This window comes from Mastomys coucha, unplaced genomic scaffold, assembly GCF_008632895.1.
Source record: "Mastomys coucha isolate ucsf_1 unplaced genomic scaffold, UCSF_Mcou_1 pScaffold18, whole genome shotgun sequence".
NCBI classification, from domain to species: Eukaryota; Metazoa; Chordata; class Mammalia; order Rodentia; family Muridae; genus Mastomys; species Mastomys coucha.
The window spans coordinates 115,335,371-115,354,573 of NW_022196900.1; the positions used below are offsets into that span (position 1 = coordinate 115,335,371).

At 44.7% G+C, this 19,203-nt stretch overlaps 2 protein-coding genes across 8 annotated transcripts in view; one reads left to right on the plus strand and one right to left on the minus strand.

Annotated features, from left to right (window-relative positions):
- Positions 1-3,366, minus strand: part of Scnn1d (sodium channel epithelial 1 delta subunit) — a 16,292-nt gene extending 12,926 nt beyond the window's left edge. Inside the window, 2 exon segments of the mRNA XM_031377050.1 lie at positions 2,330-2,409; positions 3,234-3,366. Of these exon segments, the coding sequence (XP_031232910.1) occupies positions 2,330-2,409; positions 3,234-3,366 (213 nt within the window).
- Ube2j2 (ubiquitin conjugating enzyme E2 J2) overlaps positions 1-18,517 on the plus strand; it is a 25,087-nt gene extending 6,570 nt beyond the window's left edge. The window contains exons 1-8 of one of the 7 annotated variants that reach the window (XM_031379835.1): positions 3,066-3,419; positions 5,591-5,753; positions 8,400-8,530; positions 11,072-11,112; positions 15,800-15,902; positions 15,988-16,126; positions 17,133-17,213; positions 17,877-18,517. In XM_031379835.1, coding sequence (XP_031235695.1) covers positions 5,718-5,753; positions 8,400-8,530; positions 11,072-11,112; positions 15,800-15,902; positions 15,988-16,126; positions 17,133-17,213; positions 17,877-18,161 — 816 coding nt within the window. In that variant the 5' untranslated portion in view covers positions 3,066-3,419; positions 5,591-5,717 and the 3' untranslated portion in view covers positions 18,162-18,517. The other 6 variants (XM_031379836.1, XM_031379837.1, XM_031379838.1 and 3 more) reach the window with 6 other exon arrangements.
- Positions 18,518-19,203: the final 686 nt, after the last annotated feature.

The following is a 19,203-nucleotide window of genomic DNA, read 5'->3' on the forward strand; positions in this document are numbered from 1 at the left end:
TGCTGGGATTAAAGGCGTGCACCACCACTCATCACTGCCTGGCTCTGAGTAGTATTTCTTTCCTTCAACTTAGCAACCCATAAAACTGGCTGGTAGGAGGTGCATCCCTAGCTCTCCCATTGCAGAAAGATGGAGCCTACTCTTAGGAGTTTGGTACTGGAGTTCAGGAGGTTCCAGTCACTCCCAGCTGCTAGTCTACCTAGGCACCCCTTCTTAACTCTTAAGGTCATCAGCTTTTTATACAGAGAGCAGGGCAGCCTGAGTCCTGTTAACCATAAATTTGAACATGTGTATTGTAAGGTGAGGTCTCTGGTTCTGGCACACTGTACTGGCTATATCTGTCCCTATATATCCCAAAATCTTGTCCCTTCAGGTATGATGCAGGTGTGCTCAGGGTCTGGGGGGCTCTAAGCTGGGACCTTTCTGCATCTTCACCATCCTGATGGTTTAGGTGTTCATGCTACCCTGCTGGGTATGGTAGTGCTTCATTTTACATAAGGACAACAGTTCAGAGAATGGTTAAGGCCCAAGCCTTGGTTGCTGTTTGCATTTGTATTCTCTTGGGGTTACTATTATTACAGTGAAACATCAGGGCCAAAAGCAATTTGGTGGGGAAGTGTCTTAAGATTTTTATTGCTGTAATGAGACAGCATTACTATAGCAATGGTGGTGTATAGCAGACATGGTGTTGGGCAGCAGGAAGAGAGAAAGACACTGGCCTGGCCTAAGCATTTGAAAATCCAAAGCCAAACCCCACGTAACACACTTCATCCAACAAAGTCACACCTACCCCATACCCAACAAGGACACACCTGAGCCTGTGGGGCTATTCTTACTTAAACCACCATTGTTGGGGTCAGGGAGTTGCCTCACAAACCACAGGAACAGGGATCTCAGTCAGACAGGGATAGTTTATTGAGCATATGTCCCAGGACTGATCAATCAGGGCCACAGTCTAGACTTGGGAGCTGAACCATGACACTGAGTTAAGATCCTATAGAGATTTTAAGCCTAAAATCCACAAACATCTATGCCAAGTTATTCCACCAATCAGGACTTTGGGGTAGGGGATTTCCTTAGGAAAATGTCTTTGTTGTACACTTTTCCAGCTTCCATTGGTTGGGGTATTCAATTGTGGCAGGGATCTTGCCTTGTCTAACATTAGTTTCTTAACTTGCCAACCAGGATGTCTCTTACCCACATACATGTCTCTTTCTGCCAAGTAGGATGTCTATTCCCAGGGAGATCTTGGGAACTTAAACATTGCTCAACCCCTACTCAAAATGGGGTTGTTCTTCCAAAGGACTCAGAACCTTTGCATAATATAGTCCGGAGACATACCTGGCAAACAAGGAAATATCTTATGGCTGAGAATTGCTTAGGCAATGGTTCCTTGTGACCATGAGCCTTTCTACCTCTGCCCAAGTCCAAATAATGGACTCTGAGACTCTTATATATGAATATATACCTAGGCCAATAGCTTTGGCTAGTTTCTGCTAGCTCATAACTCAATTATCCTGTTTAGAATAGTCTATGTCTTGCCATGTGGTTAGTTACCTTTTCTTTAGTTTCTTGTGACTATCCTCTTCATTTGGGGTAGGGCGATCTTCCTTGCCTGACTCTTTCCCAGAATTTCTCTCTCTCTCTCTCTCTCTCTCTCTCTCTCTCTCTCTCTCTCTCTCTCTCTCTCTCTCTCCCTCCTTCTCTCTCTCTGCTGGACTGCCACCTTCTATTTCCTGCTTCAGGTCATTGGCATAGGCTTTTTTTATTAACAGATGATGCTTCCATAAAGTTCACAAGAGATTCTCTCTATAGTTCCTTCAGACTACTCCTAGATCAGACAAGATTTTGGTATGCACAAATTGACTTGCTAAAAATGCCTTTTGTGTAACAATATATAGGCTTCGAAATGTGGATTCTGGGTTCAGTCCTGCAGAGCCTGAGCCCCTTGCTGCTGAGTAGCCTAAATTCATCCTGCAGTGTCTCTTTTCAATCTTCCAGTGTGTTGTAACCCAGAACACTGACACTTGCTGCATCCAACTTGGCTTTCTGGAACCTATACACAGAGTTCACAGGCAAATGAAGGGAAGGTGCTGGGTCAAGGACATAGAGTGTGTGTGTGTGTGTGTGTGTGTGTGTGTGTGTGTGTGTGACACGTATCTCACCAGCATGAGAACAAACGTTAGCATTCCATTCCAAGAATGTAATAGCGAGGCAGGAGTGTGTGCATGGAGAACTGGATAAGTCTGGATATCTATCAGTCTCCTCAGCCCAGATTCTCCAGTTGTCAAGGGCCCAAACTAGCATTCAGAACATCCCTACTGGCAACCTCCAGTCTCAGCACCAGCCGGATAGTCTGGCCAAATGACCAAGCTGTACCGCCTCTCCTCCCCAGGGCCAGGAAGGAAGCTGAGGGAGAGGGAAAACTGGTCTTAGAGCAATGTCCTCGAGCATAATGATGGTACTCAAGAACTGAATGGAAAACTTAGTGCGGAAACACAGGAAGTATTTTTATAAGGACGGCTGCCCTCCGGGCTTGGGGGCCGTCGAGGGTTTGGAGTGTGGGATACGCCTATGCCCATCCATCGTGGCTAGAGGGACAGCAAGGGAGGGCTGAGTGAATCTCCAGGCCAGGAACTTAACTGCGTTAAGAGCAGACAAGAGTGCATCCTGGGCCAGAAAGTGTGGCCAGTGGTCCTAATTCGTGGTAAACTCATGGTTCATCTTTTCTCTGGGCCTGGCCTCCCGGACTGGCCTGAGATTTGGGGTCTGGAACACTGCGGGATTTCTGCAGCCACTTACTGGTTCCTGGAGTGCTGGCCAGACAGTATTAAGTCTCAGGAGTGTCTAGGAGGGTTCAGGAAGTACTAGCCCAGTTTCCCGAAACAGGAGCCACTCGTCCCGGAGCTATTCACCAGTGCGCACGCGTCAGCAACCCTTTGCGCAAAAGCAGGACGCAACTAAAGCCAAAAATCTGAGACTAAGCCGAGACGCCTAGAAACTGACAGTGGAGCCCTCCACGAAGCTGCCTAGAGAAGTGCTTTCACCCGCAAACAGCGCACCGGAAGCGGAAGCGGGCCTAGGCCGTCCCTTGAGCGGCCATCTTGGAAGCTGAGCGGCGGTAGCAGCGGACAGGCTGCGGCGGGTGCGGTGGGCTAAGTCCCAGCGCGGGTGCGGCTCACGGCGCGGGCCCTACTCTTCCGCACCCTGCTCTGGCCTCGACCACGGCAAACCTGAACGCGGCAGCGGCCTCAGGGAGAGGTGAGCGCTCGCGGGCTGCGCGGGGCCTTGGGCCGCTCGTTCGCCCCGCCGGAGCCGGCTGCAGCGGCGGGCGGGGACTCGGGGACTCCACACGTCGGGTTCCATTCGTTACGTCGCCGGCTGTGTCCGGACCCGGAGCGTCCCTGCGCGGACCCGAGGTCGGTTACTGAGGGCGTTTGGGGTTCCTGGCTGGGGTTGGTCCATCGGGCAGGTTAGGGATTTTGTTTGCCACGCGGCAGATTCTCTCACGGAGAGGCCTGTTGGCTGGTGCACTTGAAATACTTCGAGGAGGAGCCAGGTTTGATCTTTAAAAATGTATCCCGTGAGTTTGTTGTAGGGTGGTAGCCGTTGAGTGGCCCCTTTCATCTTGAACAGTTAGAACCTCAGACTACTTAATAAACCCCAACAGGAACGAGTGTGTCCACAGTAATGCCCTTGAGGGTAATATAACAAAACCTTTGGCAGTAAGAGTGGGACTTGGGCCCGGAACAAGACCCTGCCCGTTTCGGGGGTCGGGGTGAGGACGGTCGATGCTTACTATTCACCTTTGCTAACTGCGGACTCTTAGCCAATGACCTCACTTCCTTTTTAGTACATCACTTAGGTGTATGTTTAACCTAAGTCAAGTTCTCAACATTTTATCAGATCCAGGTAGACGACTAGGAAGATATAAGGCCACAGTTCATTGTAAGCTAACAAGTGCATAAGAATATACCTTTTTGTAAGTAGTGGTTCAAGGCTTTATTCATGCCAGTTGTGTGTAATGGTAATTTAGCTTTGGGGGGGGGGAGGAATTTTAGGATTTTTATTTCATTAGAAAGTCCTATGTATGATCTTCAGCCAGAGATAAGTCTAGGTCCTAGAACTTACTAGTCATTACTCTGCACATCATGGTCTTCCTGTACTCAGTGTCAGTTAAGTTCTCAGTGTGTGTAAGAAGGTGGTATTATGGCTGTTTTTGTGAGCCTCTGGCTTCTTCCAGCCCATCAAGTAATCCTGGAGAAGATAAAACTCCCTGAAAATCCTGGCCTTGGGTGTGTCATATACCCTTCTGATCATCAGTCAGGCCAAGGTCTTATTCCACATCTAACCTGTGTGTAACGGTGTGGGAGAGAGATGTCCAAAAGAAAAAACTACCACCTTGGCACAGTGATGAGGGACTGAAAAAAGACTGTTACCCTTCCAGTGACTGGCTGCTTCCTGCCATCTTCCATCCCCTAGGAGAGTCATGAAAGATATTGCTGTTCTGACTGAGGTAAAGGAGGAGCAGTTAGGGCAAGAGTAGTGAATCATAAGTATGGGGGTGTTTTGTTTTGTTTTCCTAGGCAGAGTTTCTCTGTGTAGCCCTGGCTGTCCTGGAACTCACTCTGTAGACTAGGCTGGCCTCAAACTCAGAAATCTGCCTGCCTCTGCCTCCCCCCAAGTGCTGGAATTAAAGGTGTGCACCACTGCTGCCCGACCATAAGTATGATTTTATATGCTTAACAGCAAGTTTGGGGCTGGAGATGCAGCCTAGTGATAGAATACTTGCCTATTCCTTGAGAGGCTCTAGGCTTAATTTCCAGTGCTGAAAGGAAAAACAGAAGTTAAAGCTGGTCATAGTGTTGGATGCCTTTAATGTCAGCACTTGGGAGGCAGAAGGATCTTTGAGTTTAAGGTCAGCCTGTTCAACATAGTGAATTCCAGAACTATGCACTGAGACCTTGTCTCCAGAAAAAAAAAAAGGTTAAAAGCAAGTATGAGAAGAGATTTCGTATTAGGCAGAATTTTTTTTTAACGATATAGTTTCTCTATGTAACCCTGGCTCTCCTGAACTTAACTCTGTAGACAAGGCTGGCCTTAAACTCACAAAGATCTGTAGATCTGTCTGTCTCTGCCTCCCAAGTGCCAGGACTAAAGGTGTATGGGTCCACAGCACTAAACTATTTTTTGAGACAGGATCTTCAAAAAAAGACAGAAAGATGTATGCATTCCAGGCTATCAAGCTATATAGCCTACGATAACTTTAGACTTAATGATAATCTGCTTCTACCTACTGGGATTATAGATAAACACCAACCATGCTTTGTGTATGTGGTGCCGGAATTAAACCCAGGTCTTCATGCATGTCAGGCAAGCACTTTATAGCCTGGCACATCTAACTGTCCACTAACTTTGAGTATGCGTACTATCTGCTCACTTAGCTCAATCCAAATACAGTTGTGTTGGGATTGCTCAATGAAGTTATTATTTACATGTTGGAGTGTTAATTTCAGGGGAGAACATAAGAGAAAGAACAGGCTTGTAGTTCTGCTTGTGGATCATTGGATATTGCTTTGTTTCTTACTAGGTGCTGGGCAAGTTGAGCTCTCTGGCCCACATGGCTTCTGAAGCTAAGAACTTGGGGACAATGCTTTCTGGAAGCATTTCTTGGCCATGCTGGACTGTAACCTTGTTCCTGGTGTGAGCATTCTTGGATGCATCAGGCAAAAGCCCTTGATTCTGCCAGAAAGGTTTTTGTGCACTATACTCTTAGACCACGGGGGTGGGGGTGGGGGTGGGGTGGTGGTTGGTGGTGGTGGTGGTGGTGTGGTTGTGAGGTAGTAAAGGATAGGAAAGGAGGCATCTGACTAGGGAAATCAGAGAAGTTCCTGATGGATGTAGCTCAGAATAGGTATGGAAGGATGTAGGTGTATTTTCCACCAGTCCATATTGGGCTGGGAAGGTTGGGTTCTGTTAGGTGCTATGAAAACTAGGTCTAGGTGGGTTTATTTTCTTTAAGTGTTTGGCAGGGAAAAAAAAAGCTGTTGCGATCTGCTGTCTTTTGTGGGGAATGGATGGTTAAAGTGCATTGACTTTAGTGTACAAGATGAACTGAAGTGTAAAGAGCTTAGAGGGTCTTGTAGTTGACAGGAAAGTAATGCGTTCCTACATTATGGCTACTGGGATTGGAAGGAAGTGAGCAAGTCGTGTATGGATTAGGCTCTTTCAAATAACCCCTCCCCCATTGAAAGGCCACTAGGGCACCTTTGCTGAGACTGTGCACATGAGGGATTGTGGTAGTTAACTCTAGGCAAGCCATTCCCTCTGTAGGCTCTGAGGATACAGAGTAAGCACATACCAAGTCCTGGTTGTCATGAGGCATCAGTACTGGCACAGGAGGCAGACACAGTAGTCTGTGGTGATGGTGTTTACCAAGAAATTAGTCAGGCTAAAGGTTAAAGGTTGTTAACTCTCAAACAATATAAGCAAATATTGAAGAGAATGAAAGAACATATGGCTATCTGCTGGGAATAACTCATACAAAGGCTAGGATAGGGCTAGGCTTATCTAGCTGGGAGATCAAGTTGGGGATTACTAGCTGTTATTGATGTTTGATGGTGTCTAGAGTCATGGTTAAAATGATCAGACAGCACTGTGTGAGACAGGTTAGGATAGGCTGGCCTGGTGATGGTGGGAGAAGGCTGCAGTGGGGAAGTCCAGGCTTCCAGTGTCACGAGATAAAGCCCTCAGTGATTGCCCATGTCCAGCCTGCTCTGTTATAGCCAAGCTCATCTTTTTTTTAAATTTAAAATAAATATATTTATTTTTGGCAGTGGGAGATGTATGCGAATGCACATGCACGAAAGTCAGAGAGAAGCTTGTAATGTCAGTTCTCTCCTTCTGCCATATAGATCCTGGGAATTGAATTCAGGTCATCAGACTTGGCAACAAGTGTCTTTACCCACTGAACCATCTCACCAGCCTATTATCTTTTTTCTAATTTGTATATCCCCAAATGGCCCCTCGGTCATTTTAGGCTAGTGGTATTCACACTTTATTTTTAGGTGTAGAATTTTTTTGTATGTTTCTGTCTTAAATTATGAGGAAAGAGAACAAGTAGAAGCTCTTCTGAATCTGTGACAGTGGAGCCCCTAGTCCCTCCACCACAGTCTCTTCCTCATCTTCTGGAGTAGAGCTGAGGGGTCTGAGTCTGATTCAGTCTTCTCTCTCTCTTTCTCTTTGAGACAGAGTCTCACTATGTAGACTGGCTGGCCTCAAACTCAGATCTGCCTGCCTTTGCCTCCCATGTTCTGTGATTAAAGATGTGCACCACTACATCCAGCTGGTCTCTTCTCTTTAAAAGTTTTTGAGTTGTATTTATTTATTGTTTGTGCATGAGTATGCATGTCTGTGGAGTTCTATTTATTTATTGTTTGTGGATGCATGTGTGTGTATGCATGAGTGTGCATGTCTGTGGACATGTGTGTGAAGGTCAGCAGATAGCTTGCAGCAATTAGTTCTTTTCCTCTGCTATGTGGACTCTGAGGAACAAGCTCCTTTCATCAGTCTTCTCTAGCAAGCACTTACCTGTTTACTGAGATAACCTTCAAAGCCCCAATCCCTTCACTAGCATTTTCATAGTTTCCCTCTCTGTATGTATCTTTCACTGCTGCCCTATGTTGAGACCCCAGAGTGATCTTCTTAATAGAAGGTCCTAGATATCTTAAGGCTGGGGCCTAAAACTTTTGGGATTCTGGAAGTTTGGCCTTACCTCTCTGGCTACTCTTGTCTTTGTCCTTTATTGTGTTTAAACTCCTGCTTGACGTGTGACCAATGTAGTCCCCTAAACATGCCTTCTCCACTGCCTAGTCCATACATCTAGATCTCTGTAAGTTCTTATTTCATTTTTTTAGCCTCATACTGTCTCAGCCCCTGCCATTGTTACTTGTTACCAATGATAAATGTTTTAACAGGCATCCAGGGCCAGAAGGGCCGGTGGTACTCACTAATTTCCATCATTGAGGTGTTGCTAATCAGGTTTAAAGGACTTGAATAGTTGCTCTTTGGAGCTTGTGCAAGCTGGCTTCAGGCTGCCTACCCAGGTCCCACTTGAATGAAATGTCCTATGGAAAATCTTGGGGGGACTGTAATGTAATTTCATGGTTCTTTTTACCTTGTATCTGTTAGGTGCTTGGTATCATGTTACACACATGAAAGTGGTGGTGGTGGTAGGGGCTTATAGACAAAGAACTGAGGGAAGGACTTAATGGTGGGTGGGCTGAAGAAAGGGAAGTAGAGGTATTCATCTGCTGAAGTTGTTCATAGTAAGGAAATCATGTGTCTGTTTTGTTCTTTGTAAATAAAGATGACCTTTTTCTTTTTTCTTGTTTAAATAGATGAGCAATAACAGCAATAAGAGAGCTCCAACAACAGCAACACAAAGGTTGAAACAGGACTACCTTCGAATTAAGAAAGACCCAGTGCCTTACATCTGTGCAGAGCCCCTCCCTTCAAATATTCTTGAATGGTAAGGCTTTACTTTAGTCACTCTCTTGCAGGTGGTAGAGGCAGTCTTGTAACTTCTCAGCTGTGAATGGATACTTGAGAGGCCTGTCAATACTCTGGGCTTTGCAATCAGTGTACATGTCAAGAATATTATAGAATCCTGCTTGGCTTAGGCTAGGGCTAAAAGGAGAAATCTTCTACCCTGAAGTAGTACTTATTGTGGGCTTTGGGTATATAAATCTCTCAGATGTAAGTGTGGAGTCACTGGGCGTGGTGGCATACATTAATTTCAGGACTTGGGAGGCAGAGGCAGGTAGATCTCTGAATCTCTGAGTTCAAGACTAGCCTGGCCTACAGAGTGAATTCTAGGACAGCCGGTACACAGAGAAACCTTGTCTTGAAAAATTAAACCAAACAAAAAGGGTAGAGTCACGAGATTTCATGTTCTCTGTGGAAATGCTCATTACCAGCTTTGAGAAATGAAATAAAAGACTTGACTCACCAAAGGACATTTCTTACTGGGTGTGGCACATACCTTTAATCTCAGCATTCAGGAGGCAGAGGCCAGTAAATCTCTTGAGTTCTGGGCCAGCCAATACTGTGTGCTGAGGTCCTGTTTTTTTATTTGTTTGTTTTTATTTATTTTATTTTTATGTATATGAGTGCACTGTAGCTGTACAGATGGCCGTGAGCCATTATGTGGCTGCTGGGAATTGAACTCAGGACGGCCCCACTCGCTCCGGCTGTCTTCAGGCACACCAGAAGAGGGCGTCAGATCTCATTACGGGTGGTTGTGAGCCACCATGTGGTTGCTGGGATCCAAACTCAGGACCTTCCGAAGAGCAGTCAGTGCTCTTGCCCACTAAGCCATCTTACCAGCCCCTGTTTGTTTGTTTTTAAAACATTTTTTTTTTTTTTTGGTTTGTTTTTTCGAGACAGGGTTTCTCTGTATAGCCCTGGCTGTCCTGGAACTCACTCTGAAGAGCAGGCTTTGCCTCGAACTTAGAAATCTGCCTGCCTCTGCCTCCCAAGTGCTGGGATTAAAGGCGTGTGCTACCGCGCCCGGCAACAAATCCAGAGGAAAGATTTTCCTGAGTTAAAAGGAAATATTTTGCAGTTTGGATGTTGTTGACAGAAGAAATGCATGAGGGACCTCTTCAGTGGCATTAGAACTAACCCAGTTCCAGAGATGAAAATTAGATGTTGCCCATAGGAGATAGTTGGCTGATATGGGGACAAGTTTCATTGAGGGGCTACTTGTTACCTGGTTTGTGGGAATATCTTTGTTGTATGTGGAACTCCTCTTCATGTGCTGGTTATAGGTCTCCGAGTCTACCTTTTGATTTGATTATATGCTAGGAAGGACTTGCTTGAGATTTAAATTAATTTTTTATTGCATTTATTATATTTGTGGGGTGGGTACACATGTGCCAACACATGTATGGAAAGGTCAGAGGACAGTTTAGGGAGTCAGTTCTCTCCTTCTACTTTATAGAATCCTGGGAATCAAACTTAGGCGTCAGATTGGCAGTATGTGCCTTTACCCATTAATCCAACTCACCAACTCGCACTTAAGATTTGCTAGAACGAAAAGCCCAAAAAAGCAGCAAAGGGAGAGAAGTATGTGGGGGCAAGTTCATAGAAGTGCAGGCAGAAGCATATAGGTTTCTGACCCTGGGCATTTGCTCAAAGCACACTTAGCTCCCCAAAGCTAAGCTTGGACAGCACATGAGATATGTCACTGAAGAAGCACATTAGACACTTACTGCCCAGTAGCCTCTTTGTTCCCAGAAATAATGACTCTGAAACTGAACTATAGTTGAATAAATGCCTAGGCCAGTAGCCCTGGCTCTGTTCCCTAATTAGCTCATATCTCAGTAATCCAGTTTATTCTATAAGTTCTTCTACTCAATAGCCCTGGCTCTGCTACCCAATTAGCTCATATCTCAGTAATCCAATTTATTCTAGTCTAAGTTCTTCTACTGGTTAGATATTTCTCAGGTTTATGCATCTGTCTCCTCCAGTGTTGGGGCGAATCTACCATACATGGCTCTTTCCCGGAATTTCCCTCTCTGTGGGAATTCTCAATTCCTATTTCCTGCCTCAGCTCCTTGGCCATAGACTTTATTTATTTATTTACTTATTTGGTCTTTTGAGACAGGGTTTCTCTGTGTAGCCCTGGCTGTCCTGGAACTCACTCTGTAGACCAGGCTGGCCTCGAACTCAGAAATCCACCTGCCTCTGCCTCCCAAGTACTGGGATTAAAGGCACGCGCCACCATCATCCAGTGGCCATAGACTTTTTTTTATTGACAGGTGATGCTTCCACACAGTATATAGTCTCTCTACACAGGTTCTGTTTGAGTGGCCATTAGTGTCTGCCATCCACTAAAACACCAGACTCGTAGGAGAGAAGGATTCAGCAGGAGCTATTATGTGTTTGTCCTCTATTAGTGTTGTGGGCATTGCCACCAAACTGTAGTGCCAGGCTTTTGTGAGAATTCTGTAGTTTTAGAGAATTTATGGTACACAAATCAAGTAATTTCCTTCTCTCTCTCTGTTAGGCATTATGTTGTCCGAGGCCCTGAGATGACTCCTTATGAAGGTCAGTAGAAAATCTGAATCATTCCTTTTGATGTAAAAGACAGTCTTTCTATTTTGGTTATGTAATAGTTAAATTATATTTACTTGAATCTCGTTTTGGTTTTGTTGGACTGTTTGTAACCACCTGCATTTCCCCAGCCTTTTTTTTTGTTGTTGTTGTTTTGGGTTTTTTTGGGTTTTTGTTTGTTTGCTTGTTTGTTTTTTGGTTTTTTTTTTTTTTTGGTTTTTCGAGACAGGGTTTCTCTGTGTAGCTCTGGCTGTCCTGGAACTCACTCTGTAGACCAGGCTGGCCTCCAACTCAGAAATCTGCCTGCCTCTGCCTCCCAAATGCTGGGATTAAAGGCATGCACCACCACTGCCCCACTGAATTATTTTTTTAAATGTATATGGGTATTTGCTTGTGTACCATGTGTGTACCTGGAGCCCACAGAAAAGGGGATCAGTTTCTGGAGTTCTAGATGATTGTGATTTACCATGTAGTTGCTGGGAATTGAACCTGGGCCCTTTTGCAAGAAAAGAATGCTTTTAATTGCTGAGCCATCTCTCCAGCCCAGAGAAAAATGGATTGGAATAAATAGTAAGACATCCTTCACTGGGTGGCACACGCCTTTAATCCCAGCACTTGGGAGGTAGAGGCAGGCAGATTTCTGAGTTTGAGGCCAGCCTGGTCTACAGAGAGTTCCAGGACAGCCAGGGCTACACAGAGAAAACCTGTCTTGAAAAAAACAAAACAAAACAAAAAAAAACCCTGGTCTACAAAGTGAGTTCCAGGACAGCCAGGGCTACTCAGAGAAACCCTGTCTCAAAAAACAAACAAACAAACAAACAAACAAAAAAGACATCCTTCTGTTTCTAAGGCCAAACAAAGTGGAGATAAATTTTTGCTAGATATTTTTTAATGTCAGAATAGTCTCTGAGCTAAACAGGGGCATGTGAGGCGTAGGAAGGTCCTAAGGGTCTTTACAGGACCTATCAGGGTCTCACCTCTCTTCATTGCTTTCTGGTGTTGACCTGGTGGCCTGATACCTCAGTTTACCAGATACCACTGGGGTCCTCAGTGATTTTGACAAATCAGTCTTTAAAACTGTCAGTCAGTAGATTTCTAAAGGATCTTATGGCAAGATTGACATCTCTAGGCAAGCCCAGGGCAGAGCATTGGCCAGATGGGTAATGCCTCTGCTTCCAACCATTGGGCCTAACTTCAGATGGCAAAAGTAGCAGGCTTCACACCTAGTGGAACTCTTGTGGGACACTGAGATGCCAGTCTGTGGCGCTCTGGGTTCCATTCTCAGCACAAACAAAAAGAAAAGAAAACTACTGCTTGGAATGTTTGGTTGAGCATTTGGGTGGTTCAGAATAAAAAGGGCAAATTCTTTCAGGTTAGTTTGGCTGATACTTCTTTAACAGGTTCTTCTTTGGTCCAGGAACCCAAGCATTGGGGTAATTTGTTCTGGAGAATGAGTCTGCAGGGGTATGGGGGAGATGTATGTGTGTGCATGTCATGGTGATGCTGCTGATACCAGAACTTGCCTGTGCCCCATAGCAGCAGAGTGTGGGTTAAATGAGGGAGGCATACAGCCATGCATCTCGAGAGGAGTTCTTGAAATTTCTTTTGGTCGGACTCTAAGAGACAGGTGGGCTTCCAGATACTTGGTAAAAAATAATACAAAACACTTTGTGTGTTTGACATGCATGCATATATAGAAATGAGTCGTGGTTATCTCCAGTGGATACTATGGGTACTACTTTGTGTTTTGAAGTTATTTTGGGTTTTGCTTTTAATTTTTAAATATATTTCTGTATGTGTGTATGCACACATAAGTGTATGTATGTGGCACCATATGTATACAGGAGCTCATAGAGGTCAGTAGAGGTGTTGGAGTCTCTGTAACTAGAGAATCCTAATTTTGAATAGCGATATGAGTGCTTGGAACCAAACCCAGGTCCTTTGCAAAAGCAGTAGGCATTTTTTTTTCTTTTTTCTTTTTTCTTTCTTTCTTTTTTTTTTTTTTTTTTTTTTTTTTTTTTTTTTTTTTTTTTTTAATTTCAGTAGGTACTCTTAACTGCTGAACCATCTCTCCAGCCTGCTTTTAAATTTTATATAGCATTTAACCACTATGTGACAAGATCTCTTTGTTTGTTTGCTTGCTTGCTTGCTTGCTTGTTTTTCAAGACACGGTTTCTCTGTATAGCCCTGGCTTCCCTGGAACTCACTCTGTAGACCTGGCTGGCCTCGAACTCAGAAATCTGCCTGCCTCTGCCTCCCAAGTGCTGGGATTAAAGGCATGTGTCACCATTGCCTGGCTGACAAGATTTCTTGTAGCACCAAGACCAACCATGGTTTGCTGATGTGGTGATGGGCTGGAGAGGGTAGCTCTGAAAGATGTATAAGCAGAGAGTCTTGGAGATTGCCAGTCTTGCCAACTCAACCCTGGCCTATTTCCTAATCTATAACTCTAGTGGCTGTCAATGCTGGTGTACTCCCTATTCTTCCATCTTTTTATCCTCCTCTGTATCATCTGTGGGTATTGTCCCTCAGGCTGCCAGTTTACTGAACCCCTTTTCTGCATCTCCTCAGCTGTCCCTACCCAGTGTCCCTACCCTTTGGTAGGTATAGATAACTTTCTCTCAAGGTATATTAGGAATCCTTGTCTTGGTCAAGAGCTTTTCTTAGTCCTCAGTTTCTTGTCCTCTGGTATGTGTTGCTGTTGATGACTACTTTTCTCATGTGTTCTTTCTCCTTGGTTTTTGAGCTATTCTGTCCCTTCTTTGCCTTCCTTCCTAGTGGCTCCTCTGCAATTCCATATTTTTATTTTATTTTATCTTTTGGTTTTTGTTTTTGTTTTTTCAAGACAGTTTCTCCCTATAGCCCTGGCTGTCCTGGAGCTCACTCTGTAGACCAGGCTGGCCTTGAACTCAGAAATCCACCTGCCTCTGCCTCCCAAGTGCTGGAATTAAAGACGTGTACCACCACCACCCAGCCAATTCCACACTTTTGTCCTGAGCTCTATGGCACTCCTATTTCTAGTGCTCTTGGACACACCCATTCCAAGAATATAAAATTGACTTCCTATGGAAAATTTGCTAAAAATTTACCATTAATTGTGGAGTTAATGTGATCCTATTCATGTTTTAGTAATATTAAAGGCTCACTCTAAACTTCATATGAAAGGACAAAGGACCTAAAGTGGATTCCATATTTTTTTTTTCCCAAAGGCATCTATGGTTCCGTGTTCTCTGGGTTTCTGTTCCTAGACTTGGGCCATGGTTATCCTTGTGTTGTGGCCTGTTGAACTCTTCTTTGTGCTTCTTGGGTAGGCTTGTAGAGGACTTTTTCCTGACTCTGTCCCATGATATGAAGAACTGCACTTTGATTTGGGGGTGGGGGGGCTGTCTTGCTGAGATCATTTGGTAAAAATATTCCTCATGCTTTGAAGATGAGGTCTTTGATTACCTGTAAACACTGAGTATTCTTTGCAATTTAACCTGTGTCTTAAGTTAGGGACATACCTCAGTGGTAGACTTCTTGCCTAGCATGTGCAAAAGGCCCTAGATTTAGTCATCAGCATAACCAATCAATATGTAATGTGTACTTATACACAAAGAATCACATTTCACTGTGGGTGTGCGTACATGTGTGTGCTGGTGTGCTCACTTATGTGAAGAAGCTAGAGGAGGTTGTCAGGTCTCTATTCCATTAGAGGCAGGGTTTCCCTGAACCTGGAATTGTAATTTTTCTGCTAGATTAGTAGCCAACCAGCCCTGGCAACCTTCATTGATGGAGTTGCAGGCATACTTGGGACCATACCATCTTGTTCTGTGGGTTCTAGAATGCAAACTCTGATTTTAATGCTTGCATAGCTGATTCTTAATTTCTGATTCATCTCTTCAACCCTCATTTGTGTCCTGTAAGTAGATCTCTGATACCCAGTGGCTTGTTTTCTTATCTGATTTGTACTATGTTATGTCCTGTAGATTTCACCAACCTTATGCCTGATATCCATTCTTGTGGTCCTTTTCTTTGAAATGCAAGTGGGTGCTTCTTTTCATTTCTTTCTTTCTCTCTCACTCTCTCTCTTCCTATCTTTTTTTTTCTGTTTTTCAAGACAGGGTTTCTCTGTGTAGCCTGGCTGTCCTGGAACTCACTCTGTAAACCAGGCTGGCCTAGAACTCAGAAATCCGCCTGCCTCTGCCTCCCAAGTGCTGGGATTAAAGGTGTGCGCCACCACTGCTCTGCGCTTCTTACTTTTCATGCCTGCAGACAACAGCTGGTGCCAGAAATGTATTTACTAGGAACCAAATGAAGTAGTGGAGGAGGCAGGGATCTGAAGTAACTGTGGTTGTCTTCTGACGACTCAGTTCGCAGTAAAGGAGGAACATGAAGGTTTGGGAGAGAAAAGGGTTGTTCTATAGCTGTAGTGGGACAAGTGGTAGTTATAGACTCCTGTGGGTGTAGGTACAATAGATGGAGAGTCAGATACTGGGGGACAGGCTGAAGTGTTGGACAGCATAAGCCCTGGAGAATAAATTCAATAGTTGGTTGAGCTTGTGAGCCAGCATAGGGAGAGGACAGTGGGAGACCATGGGCCTGGAATGCCAGCTAGAAACTGGGTAAGGTTGCTAGGAGTTGAGAAGCAGTTGCATTGGATGTTGACAAGGCTAATACATTTTTTTTTCTTTTGGTGTAGGTGGCTATTATCATGGAAAACTAATTTTTCCCAGAGAATTTCCATTTAAGCCTCCTAGTATTTACATGATAACCCCCAATGGAAGATTTAAGTGTAACACAAGGTAAGGTTCCTGGTGATGCAATGCTTTGAGCTGTCTATGCTCATTAGAAATGTGCATTCTTGCTTACAAAATCACTTTCTTTCAGGTTGTGTCTCTCCATCACAGATTTCCACCCAGATACATGGAATCCAGCATGGTCCGTTTCCACCATTCTAACAGGGCTCCTGAGCTTTATGGTGGAGAAAGGCCCCACCCTGGGAAGCATAGAGACATCGGACTTCACGGTGAGGTGTAGTAGTACCCCCCCCCCCCGGGGGGGGGCCTTGTGGCACCGTGGCCTCCAACCTTTCACTCTGGGCTGATTCTGTCCTAAGACATGGGACAGTTTTCCTCTTGAGCAGGTGGAAGCTGTATAGGTCTCCCACCAACCAGTTCCCTGTTCCTGGCCACATTGTAGAAATATCTGCTTTGGCTGCCTCAGACCATGGCTCTTGGTCTTACTGTCCAATTCAGTCTCCAACTCTGCTTTTGTTTTTTGCTAAGCATCACTGATATTCCTGTACTCCTCAGGAGACTTTGTAAGTCTTGATGTGGGGACACAGAACACATGTTCCCTGCTTGTTTTATTTCTCTAATGTTTATATATCATGTTTAATGTTAATTGATAACAAAATATAAATAAACCTTCATAAGACTAATTTTTTTGGAAAAAGAAGCATTTTTAGGGGCTGGGCGGTGGCACACGCCTTTAATCCCAGCACTTGGGAGGCAGAGGCAGTCGGATTTCTGAGTTCGAGGCCAGCCTGGTCTGCAGAGTGAGTTCCAGGACAGCCAAGGCTATACAGAGAAACCCTGTCTCGAAAAAAACCTTTAAAAAAAAAGGCATTTTAAGATGCTTTGCCGTTAGGATCTCATTAGACCTCAGCATAGGGTGTCTGGAACTCACCTATGTAGAATAGGCTAGCACTGAATCTGTAGAGACACTCTTACCTCAGCCTCCCACATGCTGGGATTGCAGGTGTGCACCACCATATCCAGCTCTGTTTTAGTTTTGTTTTTTTTTTTGTTTTGTTTTGTTTTTTTGTTTTTGTTTTTTTTTGTTTTTTTTAAGTAAAGCTAGTTGGGCAAGGCTGACTCATGCCTTTAATCCCAGTACTCAGGAGGCAGAGGCAGGTGTCTTGAGTTGACAACAGCACAGTCTACAGAGTGTGTTCCAGGACTATACAGACAAATTCTCAAAAAACCAAACAAATTAAAATTAGCTGATAATTTTCTTCTCTTTCTTCCTAGAAAAAACAGCTGGCAGCACAGAGTCTAGTGTTTAATTTAAAAGATAAAGTCTTTTGTGAATTATTTCCTGAAGTTGTAGAGGTAAGAAAGCAAAAGTTGGAACTTAGTTTTGTCTTGCTTTATCTTAAAAACACTTTCAGATTTGATTGTTTCCAAAGAGAAACTGTGTTTGTGTGCTTACTGCTGTGTTCCTGTGGGTGCAGGCCCTCCTGGTTGCTGTAGGACATAGAGGAGTCTGTGCTGGTCATGCCTCCGGGTGTATACACTATTGGGTGACAGAGCTAGCTCTTCTCCTGGACCCTACAGTGCAAGAAAGACAGAGCTTAGGGATAGGGGAGACTCTGAGGAATATATACAAGTGTCCCCACAGAGGTATGCTTGCTGATCAGTGGCCATCCCCAAGGGATCCACCATCAGTAGCCAGGATGTTGCCTCCTACAAGGGCTGACCATGTACTATGTCACAAGTGTCTCCTGGTCTGGGCTTGGAAGGTGGTGTAGTCCTTGATGGCTCATTGTGACTCAGCATTGCTGCCACTCAACTCAGGCACAGAATAGTAATTTTGACACCTTGCTTACTTTCTTTACCTGTAAAATGGGATGAAAAGCTATTCTTAGATTAGGATCTCATGCAGAGGAATGGAGAAGTGTGTTCTGGGTGGTAGATCTGAGCTTATAAAAACTTGAGTTCTGTTCAAAAATGAACAGGTTAAGACAACTGAGGGTTTTTGTGTTTTTCTCTCAGGAAATTAAACAGAAACAGAAAGCACAAGATGAACTAAGTAACAGGCCCCAGAATCTTCCTTTGCCAGACGTGGTTCCTGATGGGGAGATGCACCGTGGCCAGAATGGGATCCAGCTCCTCAATGGGCATGCACCTGCTGCTGGCCCAAACCTTGCTGGGCTCCCACAGGCCAACAGGCATCATGGACTCCTGGGCGGCGCTTTGGCGAACTTGTTTGTTATAGTTGGGTTTGCGGCCTTTGCCTACACGGTCAAGTACGTGCTGAGAAGCATAGCACAGGAGTGAGGTTCACAAGCCACAACCTACAGTTGCTGCTGAGGGACACAGGGGCCAGAGCTTGATGCAGGCGTGATGGATATGCTGCTGAGCACAGGGTGGCCTGCCGGACTCCTGGGCTTCACTTTTTAAAAACCTTATAAAGAAAGCAAAAACCAAAATGTGGTCTGGAGGAGATTGGAGGTTCTTAACTCCCTCTTGAGGTTGACATGGACAGTGCCACTCACGCTTTGGTTTTATTGCTTATCTCCTGTGTTGTCTTTTGAACCTGTTTAGTAAACCTGTTTTGTTTGTTTTGTTTTGTTTTGTTTTGTTTTTCATTTTATTAGATTTGGTCACTTAAAAATATAAAACTTTAATGCCTATCAAATACTCTGTGTGTATTCTTAGTGGAGGAGCTGAAGGCCTCCTGTTGGGGCCAGTGCTGCAAACCTCCAGTGGGGCTAAGTGGGCTAGCTGGTAGCAGCTGTAGTTGGGAGGGTCTAGGAGAGGACTGATTTGGTCTCATTGTAAAACTGTTTATGAGTGAGAGAAAAGACCCACACAAAGTGCTAGTTCTGTTTTCTCTTAAGGTAGAAGAATCAACTTGCTCTCTGACCACAAAATGTTACACTTAGAACAGTGGCTGAGGACTGCAGTGAAGGCTTGTGGGTGGCCCAGGTATTGCTGTCAACCTTAGTACCTCTCTGTTCTTTCAGTTCCTTTGAGTGATGGAGAAGTAGGAACCCTTGGTGCCTCTAGCCTTTTCTCTGAATTCCTTATGTCTAGTTGGCCAGAAGCCAACCTCCTATGTTGGCAGACAGTGGAGAACTCAAGACCCAGTGGACTGGGTCTCTCCAAGTTCTTTTTTTTTTTTTTTTTTTTTTTTTTTTTTTTTTTTCCCCGAGACGGGATTTCTCTGTGTAGCCCTGGCTGTCCTGGAACTCACTCTGTAGACCAGGCTGGTCTTGAACTCAGAAATCCGCCTGCCTCTTGTACCACCACCGCCCGGCTTATACCTTTGTTCTAAACTCCACAATGTCTGTGTTAGGTCCCTTCCCTGGTAGGCTGT